At 44.5% G+C, this 21514-nt stretch overlaps 1 protein-coding gene across 3 annotated transcripts; it reads right to left on the reverse strand.

The window, feature by feature from the left end:
- Positions 1-1084: 1084 nt before the first annotated feature.
- On the reverse strand, positions 1085-21368 carry UNC119 (unc-119 lipid binding chaperone). 3 transcript variants are annotated; one of them, XM_075440075.1, is made up of 5 exons: positions 21285-21368; positions 10947-11060; positions 9931-10069; positions 7927-8099; positions 1085-7120 (listed from the first exon to the last, which is right to left on the reverse strand). In XM_075440075.1, the coding sequence occupies exons 2-5, from the start codon at positions 10993-10995 to the stop codon at positions 7008-7010; spliced, it is 474 nt and encodes a 157-aa protein (XP_075296190.1). In that variant the 5' UTR covers positions 10996-11060; positions 21285-21368; the 3' UTR covers positions 1085-7007. The 3 variants fall into 3 exon arrangements, with proteins under 3 accessions (XP_075296190.1, XP_075296188.1, XP_075296189.1); XM_075440073.1 differs by having other exon boundaries at positions 9931-10033; positions 21158-21290; XM_075440074.1 differs by lacking the exon at positions 21285-21368 and adding an exon at positions 21158-21239.
- Positions 21369-21514: the final 146 nt, after the last annotated feature.

Genomic DNA, 21514 nt, shown 5'->3' on the forward strand with positions numbered 1-21514 from the left:
TCAGCATCTAGTCCTTTCAAGAATTCTAAGAAAATAGATCTAATGCTTCCAGTTGTTCAGGTAATTCCGAGAGTAAGCTTAATCAGGAGAGAGCATCTAACCACAGAGAACCTGTACAGGCAAAACCAGAAACTGTCCTCTGATTTAGAAGAGCCTGTAAGAGAACTGATGTCAGACTTTGAGTGTATCTTCATTGCAGATTTCAGATGAGCAGTAGCTGAACAACAGTCACATTACAAACCTGTGCTCAGGTCATCACCTTATTGCAGAATTCAGTGCAGGTATTTCATGCAGCTCCAAGTAACAGTCCAAAAGTTAAAGCCTTGTATTAATAAATTTCTTCTGCAAGTTCCAGTATGTAACAATTGTTCTGCTGGATACTGTGTATCCAGTATACTGTGGATACTAAGGCATCCCCTGTAATTCTGAGGAATCAAAATGAGTCACAGCAGATATTTAAAAAAATAATGTACATATGTAAAAAAATATACATATATTTCTGTTCCTCTGAGAGTAGGTAAATTGTTCTGCTTCACAGTGAAATAAAGAGATATTCTCAGGAATTTTTGACTGAAATATCAAAAACATCAAGACGGAATTACCCCAATACAACTCACTTCAATCTGCGCAGATGTTTCAGTTTTAGTCAATATGGCAGGGACAGCAATTGCAGGTGTCGTATTAACTTCACAAACTGATTCTTCATAGTATAGCCAGCAGATTTTTCAAAAGCACAACCTTGTGCATAACTGTGATCTGTGGAACTTACTTGAAAATAAGTGGAAATTATTTGAAAATAATTTATTTTAATTATGCCTTAAGATATTTTCACGAATCAGAAAGCTGAATCCCATTAAAATAATTTTAATTTAATCATTTTACTCATGTAACTATGCAAACCACTGCAGAGTTTTTACGTATGCGTTGCTTAGTTTATAATCATCAGAAAGTGAAACTCGTTACACAAATTTGCACAAAACTGGAGCTCAAATATTGATGGAAGACATCTGAAATGAAAATCTGAATGGTTTTCATGTGCTAATATAAATATTTAAATAAAATAGACAATCACCTTCATTTCTAGGATCAATAATTTATTTAGGTTTTTTTACATTTTGCAATTTGTTACAGGAGAAGAAACACTTGCTAATGAAAGTGACATGTTTTTTAACCATTTTCCGAGGTAATGGAAAAAGTTAAGCATATTCCCTAGTACGCACATTTATAACTAAGCTGCCAATAATGAATAATTTTAAGCAAGTGTACTCCCTATTCAATCCTCGTATAAATTTATTTTAGTACTCTCCTTCTCCTACAGGAAGACTAAATTGTAGCATCTAATTTTCTTTATCCTGAAGTCTGAATCTTTGCTCTCTTAGCTACTTATCTAGCTGCAAACAAGTCAAACAGACTAGTTACTGAAGCCAAAGCCACAGAAGTGGATTCAGTGCCAAGGTTCCTTTTTCTCCTGGCAACTTACTATGTTTCCTACTGTCCAAAAAGGAAACAAAAGACTCCCAGTTTTCTGAAAACCAGATTCTCTGCATGACAGTGCATTGCATTGCCACTAAACGGGCCACAGTGGATGTTCTTATAGGAAACAAATCAGGTAAATAACAAGATAAAAAGAATTATAAATGAACTTGGTAAAAATGTTTCTAACATTTTCCCAATTATATATTTACTAGAATCCTACTTTCCTTCCACAAAAAATATATATATTTTTATAAATACATTTTAATACAGACAATTCCAATTCTATGCAAAAAAGTCAATGTCACATTCAAACAGGTTTTCTCAGTGTAGCATTAAGATACAAGCAGACATCACAGTAGGCATTAACACAGTGATTCTAGGGAGGCAGTTAGCTATAGCTTGTGAACAGATACACAAACACAAAATTTCACCCACTTAGTCAGACTGTCCTGTGATTTAGAAAACAACTGAGCTGCACTTGAGGCCTAAAGTATCACGCTCTTCAAATATATTTCCATGTTTAGAAAATTATATGAACTGTCAATGAGATTTAATATCTGATTAATATTGAAACATTTGTAAAACTTAGGTAGTGCTTGTGCAAGGGGCATAGAAAAGAACTGCTAACAGAAACTGCCAGCTATCTCAAACTCAAGAGAAAAAGCATTTACACTTACCATGGCCTTAAAGCTCTTCTTTCCAAGTAGATGAGATTAACTCTTTTTCTGTCCTTGTCCCTCTCCCTCATTTGTTCCCAAAGATAGCTTTTACCACTAGAGTCAACGCATGTAAACCTGTCTAGCTTTGTGCAATACGTACTGGTCTAGTTGCTTTCTTCTTTTCCCCCAGTAAAGGATAGCAATAATCTCTATAGTTTCATTCCTAATCAGATCTAATTAAAATTGAGCTGTCAACCATATTTTGTTCCAGTTATGAATAATTAATGGAACAATTTTATAATGCATATTAAGTGAGTTGGTATTAGCATTTTCTTACCTTAAATAGCCCCCAAATAATCTTTGCATGAATAAGAGTTCCCTTTTTGTCACTAAGTATTGGAACCTAGTTTTTATGGATCAACATGTAGCACTATTTCTCAATATACTTTAATAGGTTGTTTGCTCAAAATGAAGGGATTTGGAATTTGGTAGCTTGCAACATTTCACACACAGACAGCCACTGTTTTGACACTCTACACACATTTTTGAAATGAAACTCAAATGGAGGACAGAGGTGGCAAACACAGCTATCTTACTGACCTGCTCAACAACAAGACGGAGAGAGAGATGATGAGGAAGAACTAAACCCCAACACCTTGCTTTCAAACTTGAGGAGACTGTCTACATTAAAAAAAAAAAAAAAAAAAAAAGATAAGAAAAGAAAAAAATTCTTCTGAGTCAGGGTGAGTGGATTATTCAGTTATTTCATAAATGTCACCACATAAAGAAAACATTCACAAAAACAATTTTGGCTTTTGTCACTGTTCTGGAAACAAGGTTTCTAAAAGTAAACCATACTTACACTTCATGTGTTAATCTTAAAAATACATTGTTCTCTTTCTGCCACTGAAGTCTGTAAATGATTAGACTGTGCAGCATAGCAGTTAACCACAAATGTATTCCTGTTGCTTTTCTTTAAAAAACCTGAAGTTTAAAGGAATCCAAGACTGAGAAAGTGAAAGAATGTGTTGAGTTGCAATTTCCTTGTCTCTCAGAGAAATTATGCACTATTAGCACTCACACAGACTTGGGTTGTTTTTCCAAGATGAATTCCCTCTGTAAAGTACATGTATAATCATGTTTATGACAGGAAACAGCTAGTCATTATTAGCAGATAATCTTGGTTAGCTGTTTGATGTTTTCTTTCACTTTCAGAAAGTCAGATCCCAAATTTCCAGACTGGCTCGTTAAAACAGAGCTGTAGTTCTAATTAAAATAATTTTTAAAACAAGACTAAAGAAAAAACACAAGAATTGTCTTTCCAAAGCCAATATCGGGTGATTTTGTAGATGAACTTCCAAAGTAAACCCAATAATGATTAATATTAAAATACAAAATAATAAATAGTCAGGAAGACTAACACATTCTTCTGCAAACAATGCTATTAAGCTTTGATTTTCAACCGCTTTATAATAAGAATCAGCTGCCAATTTAAGGGGAAAAAATGTGGGTTTCATTTTACAACTGACCTGAGAGCTCACAGCTCCCTTTCAGATGAAAATTGGAATTGTTCAGTGCTGTACAAAGCGTGGTCTTTAACATTAAGTTTTGCACACAGTTTTAATGCAAAACAAGGACAGAAGTGGCATCACAACAGCACTTGTACTGCAAAAGTTTTTGAGGAAACACTCTTCTAGTGCTGTTTATGTGCAACAATATAATGTCTCATGTCAAGACTACACATTATACTGCTGCATAACAGGTAGAAAAGGAATGGCACCTCTCCCCTGGACAGCAATTCCCACATGTTTGTAAACACTGTGGATGTAGATGACCATAAAGAAATGCAAACAACCTGTTTCCAAGTGAAACAGAGAGATAACAATGATAACTGGTTGTGGTGGAATACAGAAAAAAAGCACCTTCATTACACTTCCCGCAGAAAGTTTTGTTATTTACCTTTGTTTAAGAATCAGAACTTGTTATTTGTAGCAAATTATGGGGACTTTTAAAAAAAAGTAAAATTCCTCAAACTGAAAAGCTAAAGCTAAGATAGGTTGAAATTTATTTTATTGAAAATGTCCAATATTCGTTCCTGTTTTAAAGTATTCCTAATAATAGGAGACAACAAATTCACTCAATAAAATATCTCCTATATGATTCACACTGAATTTTCTGTTAGCCTGAAATTATTACCCATAGACTCTGACTTATCAGAACAGTTAGCAGAATTCAGGAGACGAGTAGTGGATAGTTCATCCTCTTATGTTTAACCTCAAACCTACCATAAAACGCAGAGTGTCAGAAAGTCCATTCAACAACATACTGCACTGGTGGGAACAAGGTAACTTTCTCTAGGTTCTTTTTTAAAAGTGCATGTCTGCCACTCAAGTTTTCGCTGATTACAGTAATATTTTTATGGAGCTACTTTTGTTTTTGAAGTCCAAAGTCTTCAAAGGAGGTAGCATAAAAAAGGAGCAGAACATGACTGTTTCGGATTAGCTGACAATGATATGCTGTACAGAGAGGATACTCAGTACCATAACCCAAGAGTCTGCACCAAAGTGCAACTGTTCTAACCAAAATACACCGAGACTTACGTTTCTGTTTGAACCATATATCTGTTTCAAATGTATGACTGGTGATTCTGGGCAAGCACCATTGCTAGAAGACTTTTAAAAATCTTCTGCACAGAAGTGATTATTATGAACAGCCAGTGAGAACTGGAAGATACCCCAAAAAAACCTGTACAGGTTGCTAGTTATAAACACACACACTCTCCTCACTTCTGCCTTCAAATCAGTGTATTTTCTCCTTCAAGAGTTGGAACAACATTCATAAATAATTAAACTTGCAAAATGTCCCTGAATACATAGACAGTTTAACAGCCCTGATGCAAACAAAACAAAACAAAAAAAAAAAAAAAAGGGAGGCAGGGAGACCTAGACTTTTCAATACTATTTTCACCTTTAGTAATTATTGTGCTATAAAACTTAGTAATCAGTAGCTCAAAGCATTATACATATAATGAGGAAATTCTTTGTAAGTCTCAAACAGATGTCAGTTGTACCCTAATTTCATGATTTGATACACTAGAGTCAAAAAACAGTGATAAATATGTCTCATTGTAATAATAATTACTACAAGATGCTAGTTGTGTAAAATCAGTGAATTTTACGTACTTTCTTAGCTATCCATCTTCATAAAAATTTCTGTGCTATAACCTAAACTCACTGCATTTTCTTTAGAAAACTGAATCCTCTTTAAGAATTAGAGAAAGCCAAGCCAAATACAAATGATAACACATTTAATAGTGATCACAACCCCGATAAAAGCACAAAAACCTCCCTGTTCTTAGGCAGATGGCTACATTTGGAACCATTTGTATTTCATTTTGACTTAGGGTGTGACTAGAAAGATGTTAATCACAACCGGAAATAGCATTTTATAAAAATTATTACAATCACACCTATCTGAGGCTAACATATAATGTTCCACTTAAACTCACAGAATTAGACATGGAGACATCAAGTATTTATAGAAATATCTACAAGCTGCAACTGCCTTTTATTTTTTTAAAGTATCAGTGAACTGACCTTTAGAGTAAGGGTTTCATGACAACAGGCTGCGCCACACAGCCTTCTCAGGTTTTATTTCACGTACATTAGTTTCTTCTTTTGATGTTGCTACTTCTTTGCACTTCTATCTTTCCAAGAAGCACACACTGAGAAACTTGGCCAAAATTGGTCTTAAACTTCTTGCAGAGTCTGAAGAGAAAGCTTTTGCTAATTTTTTGCTGTGCCTTAAAGTCCTACAGTATTAGACTTACTGTTTCACCTGTATTAATATCTGGTGCAAAACATTTGTAAACAAAGTGAAAACACTGTCGTAACATTCTTCAAATTCAGATACAAAGGGAAAATTGGAAATTCCACACTGTCCAACTGCCCTAGACAACTGAAAGTGTTGCTCTAACAAGCAGTGCTGAAGCCCTTATCTTACTATTGAGCAGAGATGAAAGAAAATAGACATGGAAAAAGCAGACGATGAACAGGCTGAATGTTAGCTATGTAAAAATGTTAAATAAAGCTAAAATCCTTCCATTTTTCCTGATTATTCTGCAATCAGTTTGCAAGACCTTAAATTAATGGAAAATGCTTATGGAGGTGCATAGACCCTCAATGCTATTTTGCCTTCATCTGAAATGTAAAATAATATTAAAAATAGCTCGGTCACTGAACTCCTGGTCTTCACTGTGAGTTTCAGTGTTTCCAAGATTAAACAGAATATTACAGAGAAGGAACAAAACTAAAGGATGAGGTACTTATTTAGACAACTAATCTAAAGATGAAACTTGCTTTTGTAAGATGTTCTGCTCGACATTTTCAACTGGATGTACAAGTTAAATTGGCCGTGCCTTTGACGCATTCACAAAGAGAAACAAATAAACAAAACTCTGCATTTGCATCCGTCCACTCACATGGTTTCTCAGATTACACTCTCTGAGAAAGCAATCACATCCTAAAAGATACTTGAGGGCAAGAACACAAATCCGCAGAATTAGGGCAAAATCGCCCAGGTCCCACAAGGCCATTTTCAAAGCAGACACTGAAAGAACTTAGGGAAGTGGTATCCAAAGATCATTTACCATTGTAGAACCGCTTAAAGTTCTGAAGAACTGGGTCTGCTTCAAAGCTCAAAAAAGAGGACACTTGCAAATTTAGTCATGAAACTCCTACTGTGGCAAAGAGTCCTTTGTTTGCGGATCCTTGTCCGGCAGACACTGTAGGCAACGGAGCTGGAGGTGTTGGTATCCCTGACGACTTTGATAGGAAAGGGAAGGCCAGTGCAGGTTGGATGTCCAGCCTGTGCTCAAGGTCCTCCACTGTATGAATAATCTGCCTTGTTGTGCATCACGAGCTTGTTGTCTACAAAGTAGAAACTGTCCGACTGTGTCTCATATGGATGAAGAATCATTTCTCGAACTGCAAGGGAAAAAAAAATATTATCAGTCGTGTTACACAGAAGCCCTGCTGAGGCAACGCTCTGCACTGGTTTTCTGTTACGTTTAATTGCATTGCTCAGACAGCAGCAAACTCTCAAGTGAAAAAACAAAACCAAAACAGGAACCTACCCAAACCATTCGTTGGCAGTATCTCTTAAAGAACTCCAACAGAATCCAGATATGTTAAGGCACCATACAAAGCGTAACCTAACCCCAAAACAATATCACACTAGAGTTTGGTTTTGGGGTTTTTTTTGTTTTAAAAAAAAGTGATAAAACAGCTAACTCAGAAGACATTTGTTCAGGTGTGAAAATAAGTAAGCAGCAGCGCATCGCTGTATTTTCCACAGGCTGCAATATTAGTGCTGACATACACGATTAGGGGTTGTAAAGAACGTAAGGTCACACAGATTTATTACTGATGCTACTGTGTCTTGGGAGAGAGGTGAGAAAATAAAAGTTATGCTCATACTAAAACCTCTCAAGCTATCAATACAGTACATCAAATATTAAAACAGAACATAACATTTAAGTCATCCATTTATTGGATGCCTTTTTAATCCTAGTTTTTTTGATAGTTTTACAAGACAATCATCTTTTTTCTCCCCAACACTGAAGCTTCCCTTTTATGAATTAAAAATGAACAAACAAAAAACACAGATACAAAACTACCTGGAAGCGTTCTACCCCACCCACTTTCTACAAAGAGCTCTTAAGAAAGGGCTTCCTCAAACTACCTTAGATTAACATCACTATGTGCTAACCCAGTAATTAAAGGGAGCTTACTGAGATCCTCAGAGAGCTGTGGGAATTCATAGATGTGCTCACAGGTATTTTTACTGCTGGGGATGCAGAACCCAAATTCAAAATCAAAACTCTTAAGCAATTGATCCCGGAAGTAGTGCCTCTCAATCATGCGGAAGTTGTTAATGGGTTTGTCCCCTACTGTGAACTCCACCCTGAAAAAGAAGGATACGACTGAAATGAGCTTTCTTCCTTAAGCAAGATTTTCAACCATTCCTGAAAGGCACAAGGGCGCTCTTCTACAAAAAAACCAAAAATCTAAAGCAATGGTACTAACCATGATTTTGAGAAAAAGCATGCTACAGGGACACAACATAGCACTACAAATCATAGATTATACTATACTTTGAGTCTTTTTACTCAAAAAGAAAAACAAAAGGACATGCAAGAATTTTACAGTCTCAAACTGATCTTCAGTGAAGAAAAGATCCCTCCAACTGGCACTGGATCGGCACTTCACTGGATCACTCACTAGACATTCCTTACTGCACTGCATTTTTATAGAAGTCATTTTAATGCTTCTGGTGGGTACTGAAAAAAAAGCCAGATCTACAGAAAATGGTCTTTCTTCTGTTCCTGCTTTGTAAGTGGCAAAGGGGGACAAGTTTTAGCCAGCACAATGTTCTAACTTCTCTCACCATGAAGCACAACCTCTTGGAGAAAGACAGGTATTAGTTACATATGATACACTATGAGTAAGCCAGGAAGACAGTGTTACTAGTTTGGCACAAATCAAAAGTTGGGTATATACCATTTTAACCAAATAGTGGCTGCTAATAGAGCTGCTAATTGATACATAACTATTTTTTCTTCCAAAACAAAATCTAAATGCTGCACATCTTTAAGATCAGCAAGAAGTGGTAATGTGCAAACTTGCTCTAAATATACTCTCTGACAATGAATTTTCATTCTTTTGCATCATAAACAAATGCTGAATTTTAATCAAGCTCTCAAAAATTTTTATCTTTTTTTTAAGCAAGGCTACTACACATCAGTTCTTGTGAAGTACACATTTGCTGCTGAAGGGACCTATCAAACTGCACTCCTACACAAATCCAAAATAATGATTTCTATGTACCTGAATCAAAGAGCTTTCTGCTAGAAACTCCAACTCATGCTCAGTTACAGTATCATGGACTTAGTGACAAAACAGCAATGGGCATAAAGCTCTTGATTAGATCTACTAATTTAAACTTAAGTGAATGTAGAGAAAAACAAATATAAGAAAGAACCTGCCGCACTGTGACCCAATGTCCTTCGAAAATCTCCGGTAAAGACAGTTAGCCCACCAGCCTGCTCTTTGGAGGGCCAGAAGAGGAAACACAAGTTGAAAACTGCATCTCCCCATGCATGCTATTTAACTGCAGATAAACCTGTAGTTAGTAGTAAGTTAGCAGTAATAGTGTAGTTAACAGTAATCAGTACTAACTTTTACTAAAGAAATGATACACTCCATCACCTGTATTACAGTCGCAGTAACTTTGGCCTGAAGCTTTACAGAAAGATACTTTCAGTGTCACATTTTGGTGTGGTTTATTGACGGATGCAATCGGTACTACCAGCCATGTCAAAGAGCATTCTGGGTGCTTAAGGTGTCAAACACTACTTCACCATTTCACGTGCATCTATGGATTAAGGTTTTTTGGGGAATGCAACGCGGAAGACTGCAGACACACCTTTCAAAATTTGCAGAGTCTATGACAAACTATAAATGTGCAGAAAAGAGCTGGAATATCCGCTTGGTCCACCTTATTTTGCCCCTTTTAGTAATAACCTCTTCAATGCCACGCCTATTCCTGAAGCAAATAAACAAGCTAGAGGGATGGAGAAAGCAAGGCATCCAGCAAAGATGTTTGGAGATCCTCATAATAACAAAAGATCACTATTAAATCAGCTTCCTGGCATGATCAATAAGCAGGAGCCACTTCTTATAAGATTTCAGTTGTTTCCTGTACTAGAAAAAGCAGCACAGGAGCAATTACTTACGTGGCTCCCACTTGCCGAAGTCTAAGAAAAGCTGGGGTGAACTGATAGCGTACAAACCGTCCAGCATTGGGGTCAATGTCCTTCTTGTCATTGTGGTCACGTTCTGGAAAAGCGCAAAGTAAAGCTCCATCACAGTCGTCTGAGAAACAGAAACCCAGTGAAAATATTCACAATCGTACATTTTTGAGTCCCATAAGCCAGGAAACTGTTCTGAGAAAGCCTGATGATGTGCTTATCCTCTTCCTATCCTAAGGCACCCACTACTGCTAACTCAGAGGCAGAGTATTGGCCAGATGGCCCTTTGGTTTGATACACTTCTTATCTTCTGGAGTGACTTACTGCTCCGACCTCTGGTTCGGGATTGCAGTGTGCCTCTGAACAAGCCATTGCACCTTAGTGGGTCTGGTTTGCTGTCTCTAAGCTACAGAAAACTGCCTCTCACCTGCAGGGAGATGGGAAAGATTTTTAAGAGTGCTTGATCAGGAAAAGAACTGTTGCCCTGAGTTTTTCTTACCACTGGCAACAGATAACACTTTGGTGGTTACAAAGTACCACCTAAAAATTATGAAGAAAAAAAAGAAGCAGATTTTCATTTTGTCTGATTTGCACAACTGACAAAGTTTCTTCCTTTTGGAAGTACCGTTTTCATGACTCCTGAGTGAAAGGTGTTAGACTAACAGTTAAACTATGTACAGGGGGACTCTAGCTGATAACCAGCCAAGAAATGAATACACGGTGACCTCCTCCTCTGCTTCTGTTCACAACATCCATCTGTCCTTTCTCATCACAGATGGCAATCATAAGCATACAGCAGCAACGAGTTCTGTTCACTGTGTTGGTGCAGAAGGACACCTGAATCGTGTTTCTGCTGCAAGCTGGGACCCCAGCCCTCTTGCAGTCAAGAGCATCTCCTGTTTTTGGGATACGTATTGAGTAAAAAGTGGGGGAAAAGCTAAAAGGAAGCAGACGCTAGCATTTGTTTGTTCATGAAAACACTATTTTGTGTGTGCACTCACCTGAAGCTGCTGGTTTGGTGATTTCAAACAAGACTGTGCCAGATTCCATGTCCCGGATTTTGAACCTGGTGAAGTCTATCTTGTAAACATTTTCCTCTGGAGTGCACAAATAATCTGCAGAGGAAAGCAAATTTAAATGAAGGCTGATCAGAATTACCAGGTATTACTCTTTGGAGGTCACAACCAGCAGTGAGAGCAGCCCAGATGCATTCCCACTACTACCTGGGTTTTAATCCAAAACTGAGGTCTGTGAAGACAGTCCCAGCTCTGAACACTCACACCGCCCCGCCTGGACGGGACAGGGAAGGGGCTTCTCTCCCCCAGCACTTGGAGGTCATCACCTTCTTCCAACCCTGTGCCAGCGTCTCCTGCATCCATTTCCTCTCAGGGTATTGAGAATCGTCAGCACCTGTATCAGATCCTAGCCTTTCCAGTGTAAGAGGCTTTGCCCGTTTTAAAAACTGTCCTCTGGCAGAACACAAGTGCTAAGCAGCTTTGTGAGCACTAAGCCTGCACTTAACTGGGGGAGGAGCGTCCTCCTCCCTGGTGCCACCTCCCCTGTCTCCAGCCCTCTGCAGACAAAGGATGGCCTCTTCTCTCCACTGATGCCCCACGAAAGGACTTTTTTTCCTCAGCACTGAAAATGGTGTTGAAGCCTTTCCCTGTTATTAGGAAAACAGCCTGGGAACAGAGCCCTTCCCTGCTTCCACCAGAGTCGGTCTCTTTGGGACAAAGTCATTGTTTCCGGCTTCAGCCTCGCTGTGCCCCGAGACAGCTTCCTGGCCTGGCTGTCAGCCTCCTCTCTGGGGCAAGCACAGCACTACTTCATTTTCACTGCACGTGTAAGCACAGAGTGAAAGCAGCTCCAATAACTTATGTTATTCTGACAAATCTGAATAAATGTTGTATGTATACAGGCCAGGTTAGCTTTTGAACAGCTGTGTATCTGCATGTTGTAGGAGACTTGCTTTGGGGGTTCCAAGGTAAAAGTAATACTTTAACATTCTAATTCTAAGCCCTTTCTCAGCTACTAATTCCTGCTGTTAGTCCAAGTTAATCACTTATTTCTGTCTGCTTTCCTATTTCTAAAATTCAAATACATCCATCCACCTAAGGCTTATTCATTGACTGTGTGGAAACAAGTTACAGCGTACTCCGAGATCACACCTGCCTGTTACAACCCCTGCATCAGCGCAGGCACGGACATTACGGTTGGGGGTTATGGTTCACAGACAGTGGTGAGCACATCCCATAGATAAGGTGTTAATAAAAGATTGCTGTGGTATAGTAAGAGAACATCCCATCTGTCATGCACTGCAACTACCAGAGCGCAAGGCTCTTATGCCAGGATCGGTAATTACAGAAATCGGGTCCCTCGGTAGTGAGAGACAAAGCTACCTGTAGTCAGCACTATGGAAGATTGCTCCTAGGTGCTGCTGAGCATGAATGGCCCATCTAGCACCTGCACTTTCCTAAAAGCCTTTTATTCTTTGCAAATCTCCTTAACTTGGAGAAGAGTCTGAGTGTTCACTGCTACAAGGAACAGAGATGTCAAACGCACTCTCCAGATGACTTTACTGCTCTCCATCATCACCACGAGACAGTGAACATTCAAAGGAATGGACTTTAAGAGAGTGAGCTGTGTTTGAAGCATCTCTGGCATTTGGCCAGGAGGTTTCCCTTTCCTATCAACACGGCACAAAGAAAAACTAACACACTATCCCGCCCTATCAGGAAGAACAAGATAAAAGCCCAGTCTTTTTACTACCACAAGAAAATGCAAGCCTACTCTTAGATGCAATAGCCTCAGAACTGCACAAAATCTTCTCTCCTGTCTTTAACAGTAGCGAAGGAGATGGGACAGAAATTTAAACCAACCCCTCGCTTCAACCCCCAACATTTAGCAATCCGTTTAGCAGGACATCTACCATTGCAGGTAGATCTCCTGCAATGACATGATGATTTTAGGTTCTAACACATCAGCCAGCCCAAATTCTTAACCTATCCCACAAAACCCCCCGCTCCAAGCAGCCGCATGCAAAACACAAATTGACAGAAGCAGGCGCAGCATCCCGCAGTCCCGGCTTTCCCTCCCTTGGCCATGCTCGGCCCGGCTGCTCTCCATGAAGGCAAGGGGCTGTACCAGAACAGGCTGGTGGTCGCCTGGGAGCCCGGGACACCTTCCCTAGAGCACGCAGGCAAAGTCTGAAGCTGCATTTGTCTGCAAGTTAATTATTAAGTATTTTTCCTTCTGCAGAATTCCTGCCCATCCAGCACCATGGCAACAGCTTTATCCCCCTCCTTGGCAGCAGCGTTGCTGCAGTAACAGTGTCCATGACTCATGTGGAGGAGAGGAGAGCCAAGAAGAGTCACCAAAGAGGAGCAAACCCCAGGCAGAATCCCCACTAGGCTCCTGTCATTGATGTTGCACCCCTCCACTATATTTTCCAACTCTTTTTGCACTGAAAATATTTTAAACTTTTTTTTTTTTTTTAAATAAAAAATCAACATGCCAGTATCTAACTGGATGACATCTGGGAAGATTAGCTGCCAGAGTACTGCAATCAAGTGGTTTTTCCTCCTCTGGCAGTGCCCAGTCCCCTAACAGGAAAAAAAAAAAAAAGAGGTATACATATTCCTCTCAGTCTGTATTAAATTTGCTTGCTGCAATTCCCTGTTCAAAAAAAAATCAATCAAAGTAGCCACGTGCTGGTTTTTTCCCCATCCATAACAGAAGCCCGCAGCTACACTGGAAGGTCTTACTGGGAATGGGCTGCTTGCAATTGGCAGATACTTCTGCTTCGTTGAGCACTGTCAAATTTGCTCATCTCATCCCATACATACTTATTTTTAAATTACTGTAAGGCCTGGTTGCCCACACTTCCGTGACGCACTTAAATGTATCATCCGCTTTCATTACCCCAATTCACCATCACCACAGTTTGGGGAACGGAGGCAGCATCCATGTCTATTTTAGTTAGCCATAAGGCAGCTCAAACCTCATCAAGTGAAGTGGATCATTACAAGAAAGGTAGGCTTGGTCTCTCAGGACAGAACATTCTCTCGTTTATTCCACTTCCCCTGAAGTAGGCTGCGTTGTTTCCCTGTTAATAACCAAATAAGCCTGGTATCTCCCTGATCCAGCCCTCGGTATGCACCTGATTCAGGACTGACAGAGAGCACAACGAACAAGGGATGGACACATCAGCACTGTCTTAGGAAACCCAGCAGATTGGCTTTTGTCCTGAAGCACCCACATTAAGTAGTGCAAAAACAAGTCACAGAAGAGGAGCATTTCCTACTCCTTCCTAAAGCCCAGAGAATCGCCACCTCCCAGACCTCCACACCCAAACTCTTCCTGGAAAGAGTTCACCAACTGAGTTGAACTTGTTCTCAAAGCAAAGAGCAAACTCTTGCAACTTGCCCAAGCCTGGTATTAGCAGCTACTTCTCACCCACACATCACGATTCCTGCTGGTGCCTCTGCAGCTTCTTTCCCATAATATCTGTATCATGCCCAAAGCTCTGCAACTCCCCACTATTAGAGACATTTTCTATCTTAAGATCTACCACGGTTTTGAAGAGTCTGGAAGCACAATTAGCAACGTTGTGGTGGTCTCAGGAAGCAGCAGAGGTGATGGACCTCCTGAGCCAGACACAACAGATTCCCTCATGAATTCTCCTATTCCCATTGTATGAAAAAGTGAGTTCAAAAAAACCCCGAACAGTCATTGGTAGCAAGGCATTCATCAATAGGTCTCTAGCTTTGTTATCAGAAACTGTGGATGCTCATTTGCTGTTTACAGTTCTGTGGTGGAACCTCCGCTGCCCAACCCAGCGAAGAGCCAGTTCTCACCCAGGAAACCTTCCTCCCCTCCCCAAAACAACCAAGTCTGCAAAAGAAACCAGCAAAACAGCCTAGACAATGGCAGCAGGCGCTGCCTATTCTCCCGTGAACCGTGGTACACTGTGAACTCTGGTGCGTATTTCCAGTCATATGTTTTAGCAAGCTGGTGTTACAAAGGAGCACAAAAGGTGAGGGATCATACAATGCTAGGTAATACAAGAAGAAAGCTAATGAAGGCACTTTCTCCTCCTGCCCTCTCCCTGTTATTTCAGTTATCCAGAGGATGAGATTAGGTGTTTGATCCTCATCAGAGGAAGCTAAAAGTCGATCTTTTATTTTCAGATTTCCTTTGCAACCACCCCACCAGGCACATTTAATAAGAGGAGTTCATGGGCAACAGGGTTAGCACACCTTGTCATGCTCCTTTCAAGATCCCTTCTGCTTCTCTGCAACCAGGAGAAAGCACGTGTCCCCTCTCACACTACAGATGTTTCTGCAGTGCTCATCAGAGCGTCTAAACTCAGATTGGGTAGCTCCTATTTTAAGGCTTTAAGTGCCCACAAAGAAAAGCAGAGTGTACCTGGCGTAAGAAAGAACTCAGAATCTGGTCTTGAAAATGGGTGTAAATCAGGAGGATGCTGTACAAGACGCTGATGCAACAGCAGTGACTTGTAATAGGGATGTCTCTCCCCAGCAAAGGCAATAACAAGAATTTGGGGAATGAGAAGGCTCCTGTAGCTGTGCAGGCCTGTTTCTTAACATGCATTAGCCATCAAGGTCAGAAGCTATTTTGAAGACAGCTCCCAAGACATAAACCAGGTATAAAGCAAAGACAACTGCAGACGAATTACTAGGAGCTGGAGATTAGGAGATTATCAGATTGAAGAGTCTCAGGAGGAAGCGAGAAAAAATAGCACGAAGATGCAAAGCAGTGACGCAGGACAGCGTGCAAGACCTCAAGGGGAAGGCAGGGCAAGTTTCGAGCAATATTGATATGCCTGCTTAGACAACTGGAGTGCAGGTAAAGAAAAAACTAAACCATGTCCCTTGCCCTCTGCCTCAGCAGTTGAAGTCCTCTAAAGAGAAGGGCAGAGAAACAAGACAAGCCCGCCAGGACCCACTCCATTTCTGAAGCCACGGGTTTTGGATAATCAGAGACAGTGGGGGCAAATGGGGAGAGAGGCATCTGCAACCCAGAGGAAAAATCTTGCACCAGGAGTTTTTCTGCAGCGGCACATTTACTGATCGACGTTGTGAATGAAGCAGGGAGCTGCATCCCAGCAGGCTCTGCACAGGGGCATTTACAAAGGTCCCCACAGCCCCCAAGATGTACCTACCTGGCAGCGTGCCCTGCCACACTATGCACCGAGTCCTAGCGCACGGCTCACCAGGCTGTTTTTTGTGGCAGCTGCTCATCTTTTTTTATTTTTTTTAGCTAGAGCTTTCCAGACTTCACCCTCTCACAATTAATTTGATCACAGCCCTCCAGGCCTTGTTCAGGAAGGATCGAGCTCCTCTTCCCCCATCCCAATGCATCCAAACACTCATCCCTGCCTCTTTCTTTATGCTGATTGCACGCAAACTCTGAAACCGCATTGACAACATGAACAAAATCAGCTCACTTTGCTCTTCTGCAGGGCTAAGCCAGCACAATCAGGCCCTGCCCAAATCCGCAGGCTGACTCCCCCAGCTTTCCTCTTACCTTTGCCATTTCCACCGGGGATGGCCCAAACCCACAACACTGGCAGAAGGAGGAACCCACTCAGCTGCCAGCCCAGCACCCTGTGCTACACACACGCCATCCTGCTGCCCCTGGGAATCTTAACAGTCCATATTGTACTGTGAGACTACTAAAAAAAAACCACTTCATCTGCACAACACTTTGAGTTGCGCATTATCACAAAGCCGTGAAAAGGTTCATAACGTATGTGGTGTTGCCGAGGAAAGGAGTCATGGTGCGAGCAGCTTGACACAGCTCTGGGATATCACTCTGCCACAAGAAGTCATCATAGCAAACCGCTTTTACACATCACAGCCCCGGACAACTCAGAACAGTGATTCATTAACCACCTCACAAACACCCCTGGCTCATCAGAGCTCCTAATAAAACAAATTTTCCCAATTAATTGAGGAAGGAAAGGAAAGTCACGGTCCAGGAGCGGCTTTGAAGATTGATTTGCACACATCAGCTTCCCATTAACGCTACAGGGAAACTGGTATGAAAGTCACCCACAAAGAGTCTGCTGCGACGGACCTGTCGAGGCAGCTCTCTGCCAAGCCGGCCTTTAGCTAAAGCTGCTAAGAGAAGTCTAAGAGAAATCCTAAATGACAGCTCAGGGAAGAGATTAGTTTCAGAAATTATTAAGTGCGTGTTCCTTATTTTTAGGTTTTGTTTTGTAATTGTTTCCAAGTATGTAATCAATTATTTAACCCTTTGGTTTGCTAAAATAGAATAAGCTTTAGAATAAAGCTTAAAATATAAGCCTTAATCTAGTACAACAGACAAACTGCACAGGTGCCTGAAGCTGTGATAAGCAAGGAAGCCTCAGAGGCTGCAGCTTGCCTCTCATTAGGTATCTGAAGCCTGGTACCAGCACACACTAGCAAAAGGGGATGGCATCACGGGGGCTGTAATACCATCTTTCTGCTGACCACCGACGACTCCAACCCCAAAGATGGAGGAAGAAATTAAAGCTCTGCTTGAATTAACCTTGCCCTGCAGGTAACATGGCAGTAGCACAGCATGACCCAGCAAAGCTATGAGACGCAGCACGGTCAAAGACACGAGGGACAGTGCCTGGAGATGACAGGCCCCAGCTCCTCAGCTGGCTCCACGAGGCAGGACACGGCGTTCGCAGGAAACCGACATCCCAATAACTGCCAACAGACTCCTCTGATCCTCTGCCTGCTTTGGTAATTAATTGCAATTTGAACTGAGCTCTGCCCTACTCCTTTGCTAATCCTAAGCTAATCACATCATCAGGTTTTTCCTTCTTGTAACCGCAGTTGTGTGAGCAAGTAACAAATCTTGCTAATTGCAAAGAAAATGGTTCATTCGCCTTACACCTGATCCAGCTGGAGCAGCGCCAGAGCCGGCCCAGACAGAAGGCCCAGATAATCCTGGGCAGCACCACAGACCCATCAGGCTGGACCCTAGCATGCCCGGAAATGTTATGGCCCTCGACCTGCTGGTAAATTTAACATTGAAAGGATGCAGTATACGCAGGACCGTTTGCACAACTCCCCCTCTAAGCTTATTAGAAGCACACTAAGAGCAGAGCCCAGCTGGCTCTTCTGGCTGGTTACAGATGGGGTTTCTCTGGGTTAGCAGTAAGCACGCTTTTGCCACAGAGCCACATCCTGCACCTCCACCCTCCCAGCCCGAGACATTGAACATCTGGCCATTTGTCAGCTGTACCTACTGGAAGAGGAAAGCCCCACTGTGCTTCCTGATGCAAAAGCAAGGGCTTTCCCTAGAGCCCAAGCCCAGAGCAGGGCTAACAGCCTGCCCGCACGCTGCCAGGTGAACAGGCAGCAACCACGAGCAGCAGTTTGGCTTCCCAGAGACCCAGCTCTCCCAGGGCTGAAGGGCGAGCAGATTTGCCCAGTGTATGAAGAAGCATGGAGAAGCTCTGCAGCAGGCAGAGCAAGCACAAGATGGCAAAGCCTGGTTCCAAAAAAGCATCTGGAAGATCAGCACACCCCAGGCACGTGCAGGGCTGGAAGGGCCCTCCTGGTTGCAAGCCTGGTGCCCTGCTGCCACAGGCAGCCATGCTAGGCAGTCCCTTGCGTAACTGGATCCATACAGCAGCTGGGATTCTGCCTCTCCCCACACAAGCTGGAAGGCCATTCAGAAACACACAGGGTACTCGTGGTGTAAGCATTTCTAAAACATATGTTCCTGCAGTACCAAGCCCCCCTCTAACACTTCTTCTCCTGGGATTCATTTGCTGAAGCAACACCAAAACGTGGCCAGACCTCCCCCAGTCCCCGGGCAGCACACAGTTTATCTGCGGTCCCTCGACAGTGTGAGCTACTGTCTTACTGGCCCACGAGTTTGGATGAAGATGAATTATACCCCATCTGGAACCACAGCGGATGTCCAGGGCACCAGGACTTTTCTGCTGCAACTGCATCACCAACTCCCCCTTCAACTTCAAACCATCTGGAGCACCACAGCTTTGGTGTCAAAATCTGAATTGTTGAAATAGGGCGTCACATCTGCCCCAACTCAGCATCTCCAAGGGAGAGGCTGGGGCTGGGATAGCCATGAACTTCTCTGCCACTGTCTGGTCCTTCCTCCTCCTTGCAGCACCCTCCACTTGGAGCACAAGACTGGAACAGTTTTCACCCTGGTATTTTTGGCAATCTGTTTTTAAGAGCTTGCTGTGGCATGTGGAAATGAGAAAAGGCCACAGAACACCTCAAATAATCATTACATGTTAAGGATCAGAAAAATATCGTATCTTTGCTCTCTGTGTTCAACCCACCAGGTGAGAAGCTGAGCTTGAGAAAGGGTGCTGCAAAATATTTCTAGGAAGTAAGGTACAATATGCTCAACGAAGATGTATTGTACACCTGCATCCCCAAACACACACTGAGGATTTCAGGTGCAGCGAGTATTTGCTGGCTCCCATGTACCCAGCCGGACAGACAAGCATTTCCCAGGGGAAGGCATTGCCCATGGCTCATCACAGCGCCTGGTCCTTGTTCGGCGTGACCCATCCACACCCCCTGCCCTGCACTTGTACCAGCAAGTCTCGTAGCAGGAGCAGAGCAAAACCTTTTCATGCATTTCACATCTTCCCTGTGCTCCAGAGCACTCTGTGACATGGTTGGAAGAGGCAGGCGACAACCAGCTCCACTCCCAGCCTGGCTCTGAAGCCAGGGTGACCAGCTCAGCCTTCCCTGCGCCCTGGGAGCGCAGGTGCTTACTAAGAGCCGCGCACCATCTGCGCTGGCCAGAGCGATGCCACGTGAGGTCTGCACGCCCCGGCAGCGAGGGTGCGGGGTGGCCATGTGCCTGCAGCCCTTCCAGACAGCGCTGCCGAAGGCAGGGACACGCAGGCTACCGTAAAGAAAGCACGCAAAGCGCTTAACGCGGCCATCGCTTGGCTTCCCCATCGAACTGCTGCTCCTCCGAGTGTGCTGGCGGTACGCTTCAGTGCCTGCTGCACAGCTCTTCCTGCTACAGGCAGGGGATTTCTGGGCCCAGGGAAGCGAATCACACTGCTGCAGCCCCTCAGAGCATCTCCACTCGGAGAAGGGGACCCAAGGATGCCCCAGCATCAGCTCCTCTTTCACAGGACCCTCCGTATCCCCTTCCTGAGGGCTAACACCAAGTCCCTGCGGGGCTTTCCTCCCGCCCTCCCTTCCACCCTGCTCACCACATGCAGGCCCACAGGGCTGCCTGCACGCACCAAGATTCGCAGCCGCATCCTTCCTCTCCAGGGCTCGTCACACCGCACTGCCCTGGCCTGCGACACGAAACCTGCTCCAACGTCACGTCGCAGAGCGCTCCAAGGCAAAGAGGAGCACAGCCGGACACCAGGCCAGCCCCCTCCTCCCTGCCAGAAGTCTTCTCCCCCTGCCCAACCTGCTGCCTGCAGAGAGACAACCCAAAGGTCCCAGGACACGCAAAAAGCCCTTTTTGGGGGACAGCGAGGCAGACCCCCCCTGGGCACTGCTGAGGCCAGCCTGGCTGAGGCACGTGCCTTCTCCCGGCCCGGCGTGCTGCAGCCCCGACGGGTCCAAGGCAGGGTGGGCAGCTGCCTGGTCCCCACCGAGCTGCTCCGCCGAGAACAACAAACCCTCCAGGCGACACGCTCGCACGCCCGCGCTCTCCTGAGGATGCTCTCAAGACCAGCGGTGCTGTGCTGGGGAATGGGAAACTGGGGGGGCTGCAGGATGGGGCTGCAGTGAAGCCCCCCCTCCCCACGCTGCAGCCACAGATCCCGCCTGCCCCCCAGCCCCACCGCTGTGGGCACAGGCTGGGGGCTCAGCTTGGCCCAGCCCTGCACGGAGGGGTGCAGAGACAGGAGAGGGGCCCGCGGGGGAGCATCTCACCGCTCTCCTTCCACCAGTGTTGGGGGGGGACCGCACCCCCAGCCCCGAGCATCCCTCGGGAGAGGGCCAGGGCCGGTCCCCGCTCCTCGCACCCCGGCAGAGCCGCGTCCCCGGGGCTGCCCCTGTCCCCCGCGCTACCGCATCCCCACTCCCCATCCCCCGGGGAGGTGGGGGACCGGCTCCCCCTGCCCCTCCCTCGCCAGCCCCAAGCGGGACGCGCTCCCCATCCCCGGAGCCCCCCTCCCCGGGGTGGACCCTCGGCCTCCCGGCCCCGGAGCAGCCCTGTCCCCGGCACGCACCGCTGGTGACCCGCTGCAGCCCCAGCACGTCGTCGGGCCCGATCAGCCCCTTGCGGCCCAGCTCCTCCTCGGTGCGCGCCGCCGCCACGGCCCCGGCCCCGGCCCCGGCCCCGGCGCTCTTCTTCACCTTCATGGCCCCGCCGCCGCCGCCGGTGTGAGCGGCCCAGGCCCCGCTGCGCTCCGCCGCCGGGCCCCGCCGCACCGGGAGGGGCATCGCCGCCCGCCCCGCCCCCGCCCCGCCCGCTCCGGGGAGGGGGGGGGGGCTCGGCCCCACCGGCTGCTCCGAGGGGCCCGGAGCGCCCCCGCCGCGGGGGGCTGAGCCCGGGAGCGTCCCCAACAGCCCCCCAGAACGGCGGG

This window comes from Opisthocomus hoazin, chromosome 20 (genome assembly GCF_030867145.1).
Source record: "Opisthocomus hoazin isolate bOpiHoa1 chromosome 20, bOpiHoa1.hap1, whole genome shotgun sequence".
In the NCBI taxonomy this organism is placed as follows: Eukaryota; Metazoa; Chordata; class Aves; order Opisthocomiformes; family Opisthocomidae; genus Opisthocomus; species Opisthocomus hoazin.